The 16,197-nt window shown below is 43.3% G+C and overlaps 1 protein-coding gene across 1 annotated transcript; it reads right to left on the bottom strand.

Moving 5' to 3' along the window:
* Window positions 1–74: 74 nt before the first annotated feature.
* KCTD6 (potassium channel tetramerization domain containing 6) lies at window positions 75–9,515 on the bottom strand. Its single transcript, XM_047095864.1, has 3 exons — window positions 9,426–9,515; window positions 2,713–2,782; window positions 75–1,442 (listed from the first exon to the last, which is right to left on the bottom strand). Exons 2-3 carry the CDS (start codon window positions 2,737–2,739, stop codon window positions 756–758), a joined length of 714 nt encoding a protein of 237 aa, XP_046951820.1. The 5' UTR covers window positions 2,740–2,782; window positions 9,426–9,515; the 3' UTR covers window positions 75–755.
* Window positions 9,516–16,197: the final 6,682 nt, after the last annotated feature.

Raw genomic sequence — 16,197 nt, 5'->3', positions numbered from 1 at the left:
CCTTAAGTAACAATAATCAACAAATACAAACCTAATTTTCATATTTCATTTTTTATTAGTTTTTTTTTTTTTTTCCTGGTAGACAGTACACTTGGGAATTATACTGCACCAGGCATAAGAAGTAAGAGTTCTACCACAGGGACATTTTGTATTCAGAATCCAATATAAATATTTCTAGTCAGACATTTCCATGGCTACAGATATTTGGTTGCTTGATTTATATGCATAGAAAGAAACAGTTGTCATAACTGTAAAAAGCAGTACTTAACAAGTACTTTTAAATGATTGGAACAGTTTTCCTTTAATATTACAATACTGCTTATTGGTTTGGAAACTAGGTCACCCTACATGATGTTTTGATTTTTCTCAAAGGCATCATGAGTACTCTGTTTATTCTTTCATGCCTGCATTTTTAGCCTTCTAGTTAAGTTAGGGACCATTTAATCAGAAATCATTGTAGCACTGTAATAAAAAAAAAGCTCTGTTAAGAGTAGATTATATACCATAATGATTTTCATACTTCTTTTTATAAAAAAGGTATCTGGAGGCTCTGAACAGGCACATGCATACTCAAGGTAAAGGGAACAAAACATAGAGGAGTCTGCTAAAGCACAAAACTTCCTTCTGGTCCTCAATGCCTTCAAATAAATACAGATATTTAAAAAAAATTCCCACACTGTGATTAAAAAAAAAAAAATCAGTCTCTTCCATGTCCTGGAGAGTCAGTTTCCAGGAACTTCTCCCAGGCTTAGAGATCAGTCATCGGTCTTCCGGGCCAGCCGACAGAAAGTCCAGTTGTGCTCCACTGTGTTCTCATTGGCCCGCTCACTCATGTGATGCACTCGGGTGTTGCGGATCGTGAAACCTTGTTTTGTGATGTATTCCATCAGATGGACCCGGAGAGAAACTTCCTGGTGATAATCACAGGGTCCAAAAGTAAAGGAAACCTGGCAATCTCTGGTGTCCATCATGTGCTTATTCCACTTCGTAAAATAGTTTGAGATACCTTCTAGTAAGGAATGGACCTTGGTGGTGATGGTTAATTGAGTTATGATGACAGCTACTGGATTGGAGTACTTAGAAAGCTTCCGAGTACTAGATAACTCCACAACTTCTTCAAAAGTATCCATAGGATACAAAGGCTTAGGGTCATTGAGACACTGAATCAGGGGCTCAATCTGATAAAAATCTGCTTCTTTCCGAAGCAGATCAAATTCCTTAAAATCCAGGGGTAAGGTCAACTCTGAAGTTCTTAAGAAATTGAGGACGTATCGGAAAAGAGGTCCGTCTCGGTCAATGAAGTAATTGCCTTGAGGGTCCCGAGCTGTGGGGAAGTCCCCCCCAAACATAGCTCCAAGCATAGAATCCGGGTAACGCGTCAATGTAGTGAGAGACGTGGTATACAAGTGTCCACCTACATTTAACGTGACTGGGTCAGTCATCTGAAATTTTTAAAAAATGATCAGTCATCTGAAATTTCTTAAATCTTAACTTTGACAAATTAAGAAAATTAATGGTAACAAGCAAAGCAAAAGATTCCTTCAGGCTATAATGTACTTAGCAATCCTATAACGCAAAACAGCTTTACTGTTAATGATAAACCTACCCAGATAAAGGGATCTAACTTTTTTTTTTCAGTAGGAAAAGGCTAAATCTAATTCATTAAAGCCTTACCCTAAAAATGGACGGTAATGAAGCCTTACCCTAAAAATGACTTCTAAAGCCATTTACTTTCAGGCCCAGTATCTACAGAGAAGTTTTTAGGTCAAACCAGACTATGGGAAGAGAAAGGCCAAACTGAAATATACTCATTTTTTTCTGATTAAAAAAAAGAGAGAGAGACTTTCTTTATTTTAACTCAATTTAGCACATAATAAAAATGATTTGATAATATAAAGATACCTACTTTAAATACTTACTTTGTTTTTCCCACTCAAAAAAGAAGAAATTGTAACATTTTAAAAATAAAAATTTGTGCAGTCCTAATCTTTATAATTTAGCCATGGAAATAACAGTGCCAAATACTAAATTAGAATACAGTTTAGTCAACACAATCTCATATATTCAAAGGCAGCTTTCAAATTTTATAACCTGATAGCATATTCACTTTTGTACATTAACGTTGCAATCTGACCTTTACCAGCTTCTCTAAATAATACATACCTTCCATTTTAGAAATTATATTTAAGAAAAAAATAAAATAAAAATAAAGACAGAGAGACTTCAGGTACCAGGCAAGTGAAATATTTCTTACCAAAGGAAAACAAAAATTGGAAGACATGCACATCAAGAAAGTACAGATAGGAGAAGTGGCACATTCTCCACCTTTAACTTCCCTAACACAAGAAAATATCCTCTATACCATTACCTACTTGACTATTTTAATAGTCACTACTCTACAAAGGAAGAGTTTTAAGAACAACACACTTTAAAGACCAAAAGGTCCTTAAACTAAGCTCATGATGATAAGCTTTCTCAAGTGATTATAAAAAGTGACCTGGAGAGTTCATACTGACTTTGCCTACATAAAAACACCAAACTAAACAAAAACACCCCCAAAATAATCTAAACTAATTAAGGGGGGAGGGAGTGTTGCACTAATTTACAATTTTCATTCTTATAAGATGTGTTATACCTAAGAATACAGAAGAAGGAAAAGATACACAAAAATTATTTGCCAGCCTTCAAAACGCATCTGCAAAAGCCTCTCACCATATAGCCCCAGTCTCCATTATCCATCTGCTCCAGCGCTGCGTCTCAGGGAGCCCAGGTTCCAGGGAAACTTGGGGAAGAGAAAAAGACATATGATAGAGCATTTAACCATGAAAACAGCGAAGGATTTTTCCACCCAACAGAGCAGGCCAACCACCAGAGAACTATTCATCTTTGCTCAACCAAAACCAGCTATAATAGGGCAAAGATCTGGAGAAGAAAGCATTCCTTTGGAACTTCTACTCATACCTAAGAGATTGACCATCTTTAGAGAAAAAAATTATCCTATGCTTAGGGAAGGAGGAAGAGCCTAGTTAGTAAACCATTCAAATTCTACCTACGCTCTCTGAAAATTCAATTTTTAGAATTTCTACAGGAGAACATTACGATTAACTCTACAGCCTTATTCTGGTGCAAACCTATAATGATCCTTATCAAAAAGCTGGTTTAAGAGAAAGGGAGAAAGAGAAAATTCTTTTTCATCCATTAGGCAAACTATACAAACTATCCAGCTATACAAACTAAACATCTCAGTAAAAGTATTAAAAGTCATGAACCTCCAAGACTTCAAGTGACACCAGTATCACTCCAAGAGAAATATATTAGAATGGTATTTCTTTTACAACATTAAAAAAATTAATTATACTTTTAATAATGATATATTTCATTCGGTACAATAATAAAACAAACAGAAAACAATGTAAATGCCAAATCATTAGAGCACAATTTGGAACAAAAAGAACCTCACAAATCTGGTTGCGAGTTACTCAGCCGGCACTTAAGGAGAGGCAGCCTGAAGACATTGATAAACACCCAGACACTAATGATGCCTGTTTGAATTTATTTTTATCTACAATTCAAAAGCACTTAAACACTTTCCCAGCTATGGAATTGGTTCAGTCAGTCCCCTCTCACACACATCATTCTCCAAATCAACCGGCAAAACAAACTGCAGAGCAAATTTCAAAAGCTCTGGCAAGAGACAGTCAGAAACACGAACTTCTCGGTTATTTATCCAGGAAAAGCACTGGCTTTTTAATATGGTCTTTGAACAGATTCACTTTTCCCACTTTTAGAGAAATCTGGCACACTATTCCCTGGCTGCAGAAGATCACAAAGGCTCTTTCTCAAAAAGGTCACTCAGGCATGTAGAGAACATTTGCATAGCACAGCATGGGCTGAAATCAGAGCCTGAAGCATCTATTTTTCCACCTTGCACATTCTTCAAAGAAAACAAGCTAAAATGTGGACCAGACAACGTGCAGTCAGGTTTTATTCTCCATACTCAGCAGTTGGATATAGATAGGCCTCCACATGCTACAGGGTGAGAAATGGAACAAATGTCAAATTCAGGGCTGTTGTGACAACTTTTCATTCCTCTGACTTGCTTCACAGCACTTGAAGTAAATAGAAACAAGAAAACAGGCTTTACCAATTTACATTATGTGCATCCGATTCAGTACATGATACAGTGGACAGAGCAATAACTGATTTTATTTTTTTTAATGTTTATTTATTTTGAAAGAGAGAGAAAGAGTCGGGGGGGGGGAGGGGAGTAGTAAGTTAGGGGTAGAGAGAATCCCAAGCAGGCTCTGCACTATGCAGCCCAGAGCCCAATCGGGGCTTGATCTCGGGAACCATGATATCATGACTTGAGCCAGACGCTCAACTGACTAAGCCATCCAGGCCCTCCAGTAATGAAGTGATTTAAAAGGCCAGTCATCCAAAAGTTCTGATAACAGGCTCATCTCTGGCATCTTCCCATCACCCAGAGTATTTATTCCTGACAGCCTCAAAAATAGATGAGTCAGGGCACCTGGGTGGCTCAGCTGGTTAAGCATACAACTCAGGTCATGATCTCATAGTTTGTGGGTTCGAGCCCCACATAAGGCTCTGCACTGCACTGACAGCACAGAGCCTGCTTGGGATATTCTCTCTCTCTCTCTCTCTCTCTTTCTGCCCCTCCTCTATTGTTGCTCTCTCTCGAAATAAATAAACATTTTAAAAAATAATTCAGTCAACTGAGACATTTATTATAGGTCCCCTGCGGGGCGGGGAGTGTGCAATGCAGATACACAGAAATAGGGAAGATACAATCCTTGCCTTCATGGAGGTTTCTATCTGTGAAGAAAGGCAACATGCAACAACTGTACAGAATTCAGAAGTGCTACATAATGGATGGACTAGCAGAGGCCTTTGGGAAGAAAGAGCAAGAACACTTCCAAATGGGAGGACTTCAGGAAGAGCTCACTCAGTAGAACTCTGCAAGAATATTTGGACAACCTTAGAGAAGGGATTCCAATGTGAAGAAACAATTTAAATAAAAAGAGGTAGAACTTTTTCTCCCACAACATTCTTGATACAATTAAGTAGTGCATGAATTACTGTACCTATTTTAGAGATGCAAAATAGAGAAACAGATTAAATGACTTTCTCAAGTTTCCAGTTGGAAAGTAACTAAAAACTTAGATTTTCTGACTCCTAGTCTAGATCTTTCTATAAATCGCCTCTTTGGGTGGAATTTGAAAGAACTGAATCCAAGAAACAAAAAGCTGAAAGGACTAATTTTAGACACCCTCACAGGTAGATTTTATTTACAAATTTAATAGGAACTGAGTCTAAGTGAGCAGTCACATGGGTTTATAAAAATTCCCCTGAGGAAAAATAACAAGAACCTACTCACTATCATGACTGAAGACTGGTGTCCTCTGTCTTAAGTGAAGTAAAGAACTTTAAACCAGGAATATCCAAATGGTTAAATGAGAAATGGGAGACCAAAGACAAAGGAAAAAAACAGATATCATCAATGTTACAACTGTTGTGCAAGGTCTGTCCACTATTAACCTTCCCCCCCCCCCCGACTTTTTACCGCTAAACCAAAACAAGGTAACTCTTTAGCAATCATAAAAAGAAAATTAGATGATGCCTTTGAATCTGTTCCACAGCAAAAGCCAAGGTTCTGTTCCAATACAAAGAAGTAATGAAACCTCAAGCCTAATTTATTCAAGAAAGCAATTATGGGAACCTATATAAACCCATGTTTCTTAAAAAGCACCCAAAAGTCTCCCTACATTTGTGTATAAGATGCAGATACATCAAAATAAAATGAAGTTATTATTAGTCACTTCCAAAAACAATGACTAAACTGTCCAAAAAAATAAAACTGTTCACTAAAGAGCTCTAAGGGAAAAAAAAATAGTATTGATAAAGTTTAAATTTTATCCCTACTCCTTACTTCTAAACATTCTCTGTGGAGATGCTTAGATACAGCAAGAAACAAACCAAAACAAGCAGTTAGATTCCTGGTCACCCAATAACTGCACAATCAGCCTCTAAATCGATGACTATTAGGAACATCTCAGAGATAGTACACATGAATGAAATAAAACATAATCCAAAAGAATTTCTGGAATAGCGGCAATTCCTTCTACTCAATCATTTTTTCAGAGCTGCTAACTATTAGAAAATGATTCATTTGCTTTTCATCTTCTCCCCCTTCTGGCACAATCTCCAGTGGAGGGCTTAATGAGAAGTTAAATGACCACAAGACAGGCAGCAGAAGGAAGATCTTAAAATGGGCATCAAATGGGCCTGTTTTACTTGATGAAGACAAAGAAAAATCTAATATTCCAGAATATTTGCCGGGAATGGAGATTATGAGGGTAACAATGAAAAAAATTTTCCTTTAAAGTGACTCTCCTTACTAAAGATCATTTTAAACAACAATGAATGCAACCAAGCCCAAACAATTGTAAAGTTCAAAGAAAGGTTTCTGACCCTTAAAAATCAGTCCCACCTGAAAATATCTGACTGTAGGTGCAAACAAAATTCTTTTTTTTTAAGATTATCCTCAGGGACTTTTTTTTTTAAGTTTATTTATTTATTTTGAGAGAGAGAGAGTGAGTGGGAGAGGGGTACCGGAAGCAGTACTGGAAATTCACCCACATTTAAGCTTCAAAGGTTAATCATTTCTAATGTGTAAATTCTGAAGGTGTAATGTTAGCAGATAATTAAACTACGGAAAATACATACTGAAGAATTTTTAAAGGCCTTAAAAGAAATTGCTAAGAATTTTCTAAAGTTGCAAATCTGAAAAATGCACAATTCAACAAGTTAGTAACTTAAAGAATAACCTAAGAACTCCTGAAAGCCATTCTCTTCATCACTGCAGAATTCCAATCAAGCTTTTGGTTATGATGAACTAATTTTACATAAACATTCTGAGTTTATCATTTCTGCTACAGACTACAACTAAGAATTCTCCCAGGCAAAAGTCCTACTCCTATATTACAATTTACACATCAGAACACACACCTCCAAACTTGAATAAATAATAAAAACCTATAACTACTGCCTACCCAAAGTTCCCAGGTAGCCCTTACAAAATGCCTTTCTACTGAAATCTCTGTGTCTGGCATTCAGAAAAGACCCAATAAATTCCATCTACACATACCTTCAAAATTACCTTTGTACGGAATTCCTCTGTTCTTGAAACATGGGTGTTTGAAAGTGAAATACTTTTTATAGTAACTAGTTCAGCAACATCTAAAGGAGTCTTTTGGGTTGATGTTCACATACAGGCTGACACAAGTAGCCAGGCACACAAGGAGAATGTGATTATGGTGTTAGGTTATCCTTAACCATACCAACGCAGAAATAGATGGTTTTTTCCTAAAACGAATTGTTTCTTCTCTCTCCTCTCTCCATGCAGTCTACAGGAAAGGCGCTCTACGTTGAAAACATGACCTTAAAGCCAAAGAGCTATCGCAAATAGTCACAAAATCAGAAGACACCTCTTACCCTCAGTTTCTACAAAATAAAATGGGATAATACCGCCTTCCACAAAACAGTTTTACCGCCAAGTCATAATACAAAGGCAACAACCGACCCGCAGGGTAAAAGATTAGGACTAGGGGTTCTGAAGTCACATGCAGGCCAGTGCAGAGGAAAGAGAACTGCTCCCCAGAGAGGATCTGTATCCCACTTCTGCTCCATTACTAATTATGAGACCCTGAATAAATCCCTCTTTAAACCCAGCTTCTTCTTTGCAGAAAAGGAGAAAATAAGCAAGAGCATGAATAGAACACCATTTGTAAACTGGCAAGTATTAAACAAATGTGAAAATACTAGTGGCAGTAGCATAAACAAGATTTCTGTGGTAAATTGAGAAACTTGGGTGTGTGAACACAAGTAATTTAGAGCCCTGGTGTGGAAGCAAGGCAAACATGGAAGAGAAGGCCTCTTAATCTGCTTCCCACCTCCCCGGGTCCTCCTTTCTCCAGAGCTCCAGAAGACAAAATTACAGGTAAAGAGGAGCGTCTGGCTTTTATAGAGACCACCAGACATCTGAGCTGTTGATCACAGAAGGAACTTCTCTAAAGCATGACTCAGGATTATCTCCAAGGTAAAGCCAAAACCAAATAAATATGTGCATTCCGTTTTAAACAGACTCTCAATATCAAAACTCAAGACACACTGAGGGATCTGTAGAAGGATTCACCCTAGGGTTCCTTTATTTAGTAATGCTATGGGTAAAATATGACTTGTGAAAATTTCAATCACACAAATCTTAGATATGGCAGTCCTCCCCACTCAATCCTTAATATCTATGGCATTACGTAAAATGAACTATTAGTATGGGCTGGTAGTTCCCAACCAGAGAGCAAGTTGTCTCAAACTACCAACCTTGCAGATAAAAAGATTTTCCTTTTCCTTGTTACATATTTGTTCCTTTGAAAACATCAATCTTGGGTTCGGGCCTGTGCTAAGTGCTGTCCCCTAGCTTCTTTCCTATTCTGTGATCACACTTGAGCATTTGTGACAGCAAATAAATAAATAAATAAATAAATAAATAAGCCAAGGGGAAACAGGAGGAGATAGTCGGGCTACCCCAACATTCCTGGCTAAGCCAGGTCACCCTGGGTCTGTTTGCCGCTCAAACCTCTTCGACCACAAAGTCCTAAAATTGGATTTATCAACTTGTTCTAGAACACCTATACTTGAACAGAAACATGATAACTTCAGCAGAATATCCAAAGAGGATCTCTGTTTCGTTTCTCCCGTCCCACCCTTAGACACAACCTCCACCACCGTCAGCCCAGCAGGTGCTTCAGGGGCTCCCCATTACCAGGGTCATTTATCACCTCTGACATCAAGCATTAAAAATACCAAGACACACAAATCTCAGCATAAAGAACTCAGCTGCAGAGTGGGTCTTTGGGGGCGGAAAACCCCCCTAAGGCAGGGCTCAGAAGCCCTGTCATAGCCTTTAAATTAGGGCAAACGGTGGCCAATAAGCGCCACCACCCCCCTCCCACCAAAAAACAATCATTTTCACGCAAAACTCGAGGTGTCCCCGTCCGGGCCGTGCTTCTCTGTTGCCCCACAGGCAAAGTCCCCCCACCCCAACCCGGTGTGGGACACAAAATGCTCGGGGCCCTGGCGGGGGGGGCGCGCCCCGAGGTCGCGAACGCGGGTCCGCTGAAGCCGCACGTCCCCGCGGGGCGGGCCCGGGAATCTGCGCCCAGCCCGGCCGCTCGGCCGCGGGCAGCCCGCCGCGGGCTCGTGCCAGCCCCGGAGCGCGCCGGCCCGGCTCCCCGCCACCGCCCGGATTCTCCTCAACCCCGCTCCCCCGGCCGCTCCGCGCCGGCTTCTCCTTGTGCCTGGCCCTCCCGAGCCCCCGGCCCCCAAGCTCTGGGCCCGCCCCCACTCACTGCGAGGCAGCGGCGGCGGCGGCCGGGCCGGGAGACGCCGGCGGCCGGAGAGCGGGAGCCTGAGGACAAGCGAGCCTGCGCCCAGCGGCGGAGGCGGCGGCGGCGGCGGCGGCGGCGGCAGTGGCGGCGGCGGTGGCAGAGCGGACGACTGAGCCCGCGCCCGGAGTTGCGGCTCCTGCCGCCCCGCGCGGGCGGCGCCTTCCCAGCAGAGCCGCGGCGCCACGAGCGCGGGCGCCCCCTACCGGCGGCGCGGGCGGGAGGTCAGAGGACCAAGAGGCCGGAGGAACTCAGCCTGGGCCGCGCGGTCAGGCTGGCTCCGCCGCAGTCCCAAAAGCCCGCCCCGAAGCCTCAGTCCCGCCCCCGAGGCTCCGCCTCTGAAACCCTGGGCCCCGCCCAGAACCCGCCTCTTCGTCCCGCCTCCGCCCGCAGTTTGGAATCAGCCCAGCCCCCGGCGGTTTTCACAGTGTCCTCCGACGTAGGATCCCTACAGCTGTTTCTCTTGTTTCACGAACGTGTATGGGGCCCGGACCGTGTACAGCGGCCACCAAGACAGAAGGGGGTCCTAATGAGACGAGAAAACAGACAAGACCCAAGGAAACAGCCAGTAGACAAAAAAATGACAAGTTGTGATTCTAAGTGTTGAGAGGTATAGGATTAGAGGAATGGCAGAATAAGGAAGGGGGTCTCTGCCTCAGACTCGGTCGTGGCTGGACGCCGGGCCTGAGGCCAGAGCACCTTCTGGCCTTGCCCTCCATGGAGGTGGGGTGGGGAGGGAGAAACCACCTGATGATAAGTTCACCCAACCGGCCTGCTGGGCAGAGTGGAGAAGGGCAGCCAGGCCCCAAGCGTCGACATGGACAGTCAGGTGAGGAGAAGGACAGAGCTGACTTTAGTAGAGAAAATGACCGGTGCAAAGGCTCTGAGGCCCGAAGGAGCTGGCCCTAAGTGAGCCTGGCACCCATACTGTTCTCAGTTCACCACTAAGGAAGTCAAGGCTTCTGAGGGTAGGGAATTGCCTAAAGGCTCAGAGGTAATTGATAGACTCCTTCCAAATCCCATTCTCTTCCTGCATAATTACCAGAGATGTCTGTCTCCTGCCAGGCAGGATGTCCCCTGCCAGGTAAATGTTGGTTTTGTCCTTTCCTCTTCTCCAGCGGGATAAACTCTGGCCTTAGAAACGCACCTGCTTTCATGTCTGCATGTGCCTGAGTTGGCTCTAGGGTTTAACTTTTATCAGCATGATCATCACAGTCATATCTCATGATTTCATTTTTCTCTGAAAATTCAAATCGATAGGTTAAATAAATGGCATACGCCTAATCAATATGATTCCGTGCTATATTATATTCAAAAAGACTAGATGAGGATACAGGGAAATGTGTATGAAATAAGGCATGCACAAAATGGTATACGTGGTATAATCCTAATTTTATGTTTAAAAACACAAAGATACATAGACAAAAATTTTGAAGAAAATACATTGATTATAGTTCTCTCCGTGGTAAGATGGGAATGCTAGTAGTTTATTCTTTTTTTATGTTTATTTTTGAGAGAGAGAGACAGAGCATGAGCAGGGTAGAAGCAGAGAGAGAGGGAGACAGAATCTGAAGCAGGTTTCAGGCTCTGAGCTGTCAGCACAGAGCTCAATGCAGGGCTCAATCCATGAATGGTGAGATCATGATCTGAGCAGAAGTCAGACACTTAACCGACTGAGCCCCCCAGATGCCCCAGTGGTTTATTATTTCTTAATGTACTTCTGAATTTTCTGTATTTTCTAGAATATACAGACACTGAATTTATAATCAGAAAATACAATGAATTTTATTTTTTTTTACAAAAAGAAAGACAATGCCAAAATTAACCAAACACTCAGCTCTTTAGGATGCGATGCAGCTAAAAATCCAGAACTGCCCCTGGCTTACTGGTATCCTTAGAGGAATCATTTCCCTTCTTAGGGTTTCTATTTCCTCAACTAAAAACAGAGGAACTAATTGTGTCAGATGTTTTCTCAGAACATTCTTATTTATCTCTTAAAAATTTTATTGCTATTGTAAATTACATTTTCAAATATATATTTTATAATATATTGGTGATTTATTGAAATATGATGCATTTTTATATAATAAGCTTGTATTCAGCAAACTTGAACTCCTTTTTAGTTCTAATAAGTTTATACCCTCTCTTGAATTTTCTGTTGAATAATCATAGAGTCTGCAAGTAATGACATTTGGTATCTCCCCATCCAGTCTTTATTTCCTGTTCCTTGTATTACTGCACTAAAATCTTCAGTACAATGTTGGATAGCAATGATGACAGTGGGCATTTCTATCTTGTTCTTGACTGTTTCTAATATATTACCCTTCGAAATAGTGATTGTTGTAGATTTTTGATAGATACCTTTTATGAGGGTAAGGAAGCACTATTCTGCTTTATGATGAATGGTTTTTGAATCTTATCTAGGGTGGGACCTTTTCCCCCAAATCTAGTCGTGGATTTTATTATGTTAAACTGTCCATACATTCTTGGAATAAACATACCTTTGATGATGTGTGATGATTTTGTGATGATTTTTTCAATATAGTGCTGGATTGCATTTGCTAATATTTTATTTAGGGTTTTTGTTTAGGGTTTTATTTAGGGTTTTTGCATCCATATCTCATATGAATGAGATATGCCTACTAATTTCCTCCCTTATTCTCTCCTTGTCTGGTTTTGTTATCAAAGTTACATGAGTTCATAAAATAAATTAAGGAGTGGGTGCCTATTCACTCTACAGCTCCTATAAGACTGGGATTTTCTGTAGTTTGGATTTTCTATAGGATTCTCCTGTAAACCATCTCGGTTTGGGACTTGGGGGTGGAAAGTGTTTATACTGACACCCCAACCCACAATATTCAATCTGGCCTCACTCTCTCCACCTAAATAGCTCTTGTGGGACCAGCAGGAATCTCTTTGTTGCTGAATCCAAAAGAACCTCCTCAGATCTCCGCCCCTCACCCCCTCCCTCAGCACCCCTGTAGTGATGCTGTTGACCACCCCCGTCAGGAGACAGCCTCTTCCCACTTCCTGTTCTAGTTTCCCTCCTTTCTCTGCGGGTCCTCCTTCTCTCATGAAGATGCTCCTCCTCTTGCTTTACAGCCCCTCTCTGCCCAGGTGTCTTGCATAGGCCATCCTCTCCTGTCTACCCATCTGTGTAGACTGGCTCAGCCACCTCCAATGATTCCATTATTGTCTCTAAGCCTTGTCTCTAAGCCGAAAGATTCTCAGATCCATATATCCAGCCCAGGCCTCTCTCCTGAACTTGACCTACAGATGCTGCATATTCTATGGCCCCTACTGTGTGCCAGGTACAGTGCTAAGTGTTTTTACTCTCCAGGTCAGTTCTCTGTTGCCACATAATAAATCATTCCCAAACTTAAACATTTCTTTTTCTTTTTAATGTTTATTTATTTATTTTGAGAGAGAGAGAGAGAGAGAGAGAGCGCACATGAGCAGGGGAGAGGGGAAGAGGAACAGAGACAAAGGGAGAGAGAGAATCCCAAGCAGGCTCTGCACCACCAGCATAGAGCCCGACACAGACCTCAAACCCACGAACTGTGAGATCATGACCTGAGCTGAAATCAAGAGTTGGACACTCAGCTGACTGAGCCACCCAGGTGCCCCAAACCATAAGCATTTCTTATCTCAGAGTTTCTATGGGTCAAGAATTTGGAAGCAGATTAGGTAGATAGCCCTCTTACAATCTAGATATCAGCTGGAGCTGCAGTCAGCTGGAGGCTTGACCAGGGCTGGCGAGTCCACTTCCAAGATCACTCAGGTACTTTTTAGCAGGAAGCACTAGTTCCTCCTCACCTGAGCCTCTCCTGACAACATGGCAGCTTGGGGTAGCCCCAGCACGAGTGATCTAAGAGAGGAAAGACAGAAGCCACAAAGCCTTTTATAATATAGCCTTGAAAATGACATACATGTAGTCCCTTGGTCTCACAGACCAACCCTAGGACAGTGTGGGAGGGTACCACACAAGGATGCGAGTACCCAGGAGGTGGGGATCATTGGGTTCCCCCCCTCCAAGGCTGTTCACCACACTCTCACAACTCTGAGGACAGACTACCCGCATCATCCTGGCATACAGATGAGAAAACTAAGGCAAGGAGAGGTAAAGTCATTGATCAAGGCCACACAGCCGAGTGTGAGAGAAGAGATTTGAACACAACTCTGCTTGGCTCCCCCCGGTTCTCTCCTGCACACCCTTCTCTGATGGCCCACCACCAGTTTTTTCACCTTCTCCTTGTGAAAACCCCAACTCTGTCAATTTGCCACCCCCAAACCTCTCAAGTCCCCAGCTCTGCTAAGCAAGTGGTGCCACCGTCCTCCCATCTGTCCAAACCAGAAGCTTTGAGTCACGCCTGCTCCTCCCACCCACTCACTTCCCAGTGCCGGATAACCCAGCCCTGCCAAGTCTTCCTCCTCAGAGCAGCCTGGATCCACCTCTCCTTCTCTCTTTCTTCATCGCCACCACGATCACGCTGGGCCAAGCCACTGACTTGTCTGCCCTGGACATCTGCAGGAGCCCCCTCCCTCATCACCCTCATCTCTGCCTCCACACTACCCATCCATCCTCTTCTTTCCAGCATGAGTCACCTTTAAGAACACAAAGCTGGTTATGTCACCCTGCCTGCCTTAAACTCCTTCAGTGGCTCCCATTGCTTTCAGGATCCAGCCCAAATTCCCTCCAGTGTGATCGGGCCCCTGCTCACTTATCCAGTCTCTTCCTCTGCCCCTCTGGTCACATTTGAGTATCCAGGACCCCACTGTGCTTTTTTTTGCTTTTTTTTTTTTTAATTTGGGCCCTCCATTATGCTATTCCCTTAGACCAGAACATTTTCCCCCTAGCCCTCAGCATGCCTGTCTCCTCACCCTTCAGCATATTGTCATCTCCTGAGAGAGGCCTTTTCTGACCTCCTGGCCAAGCTGATTTCCCCCAGCTGTAACTTCCACAGTGCCTGTCCTCTCTCCCCACCTCACTGCCTCTCAGCTGAACCGTGAGCTCCCTGAGAGCAGAAGCTGTGTCTATCTGTCTCAGAAGGGCACCCTGTGAGTACAATGCGTGCCTGGTACTTAGTACACACTCAACAACTATGTGCTGCTTTGGTGCGTTCCCTCCACACCCTCTCTTCCCCCTTGCAGTCCAGCCACTGGACAATGTTCAGTCCCTTCAATGAAGCATGGGGTCCCTCACCTCCAAGTCTTTGCTCATGCCGTTCCCTCTGCAGGAGTGCTCTTCTCTCCTGTCCCTCTATTTATTCAGCTAATTCCTATATGTTCATGAGGAAACTAGGGTTGTCAGATTCAGCAAATGAAAATGCAGGATGCCCAGTTAAATCTGGATCTCAGATAAACAACAAAGAATTGTTTTAGGAAAAGTATGTTGTGAATATTGCATTAAATACAAGTGCCCCAGCAGGAACCAGCACCAGTTCCACCCTCCTCTGGGAGGTCTCCCTGATCTCTACCCCTACCGTCTCAGGTCTGCTCACCCCCCAACAAACTGGGCTCCCAAACCACCCTCCTGTTTGCCCCCACTAAGCATAAAGCTCACTCTGTTTTGAAACTGACTTTGAGGGGCGCCTGGGTGGCGCAGTCGGTTGGGCGTCCGACTTCAGCCAGGTCACGATCTCGCGGTCCGTGAGTTCGAGCCCCGTGTCGGGCTATGGGCTGATGGCTCAGAGCCTGGAGCCTGTTTCCGATTCTGTGTCTTCCTCTCTCTCTGACCCTCCCCCGTTCATGCTCTGTCTCTCTCTGTCCCAAAAATAAATAAACGTTGAAAAAAAAAATTAAAAAAAAAAAAAAGAAACTGACTTTGAATGTGACCTCCTTGACAGAAAAACTGTGTCTCAGTCTTCATCCAAAGTGAGTTTTCTCAGTTTCAGCCCTGCCACAGGAAATGGCTAGTAAGGTTTACTGAGTGGAGAAATGAAAGGGCACAGAGGAGATAAAGGTAAAGAAGATGGGAGGAAAAAAGGAACCAGCAAATGAAACTGAGCCCAAAATGCAGGATGAATCTCTGGGATGATTACCCACAGTGGGGAGTTCCTCTTCTCACCCCTCCTCCACCCCCTGCCTTCTCTTTGTCACTTAGAGCCCCTACTCACCCACCCCCAGCTTTAAAGGGAGCCTTAAGATTGGGGGAGCAGAAATGCAAAAATAAACAGTCTGTGTCCCTTTAGGGGTTTTTCCAAAACAGTCTCTTGAACATTCAAATGGGAGGGCCAGCAAGGTATAGGAAAAGGGGTAGGAGGGAGTGTATACATCAACCTTAAATTGGGAAGAGGCTGTGAGGATCCCCTGGGTAGAGAGGTACCTCCAGAAGTTGAGGGGTTCTGCTCCATTGCTCAGAGAGCTATTGAAGTCCAACCAGACCACCTGGGGGCCAAACCTACACTCAGCCCACCTGTTGCATTCCATATACCTCCCACACCCCTCCCAAGCTGGGGATGGTCCCTAGGGACCCCCAGAGGTAAGGAACCCTATCACAGCTAATTGCATAGATCATCTGGACCCAAAACATTGCTGAGCTCCTTCCAACTACCCCTCCTAGAGTATTCCAAACACCTGAGGAACTGGCAAATGGAGAAGTCCACTCCTTCTGCCTGTTTTGCTGACAGAATCCAGTCTCCTCTCTGTGTGTGTGTGTGTGTGTGTGTGTGTGTGTGTGTGTGTGTGTGTCTCCCTTTCTTGCCCTCAGTCCGCTTTGGTCCTTGTACCACTGGTT

This window comes from Lynx rufus, unplaced genomic scaffold, assembly GCF_022079265.1.
Source record: "Lynx rufus isolate CCGP_SWC_20201006 ecotype Redwood Valley unplaced genomic scaffold, mLynRuf1.p SCAF_4, whole genome shotgun sequence".
Classification (NCBI taxonomy): domain Eukaryota; kingdom Metazoa; phylum Chordata; class Mammalia; order Carnivora; family Felidae; genus Lynx; species Lynx rufus.
This window is presented reverse-complemented; position numbering and strand designations above follow the sequence as displayed.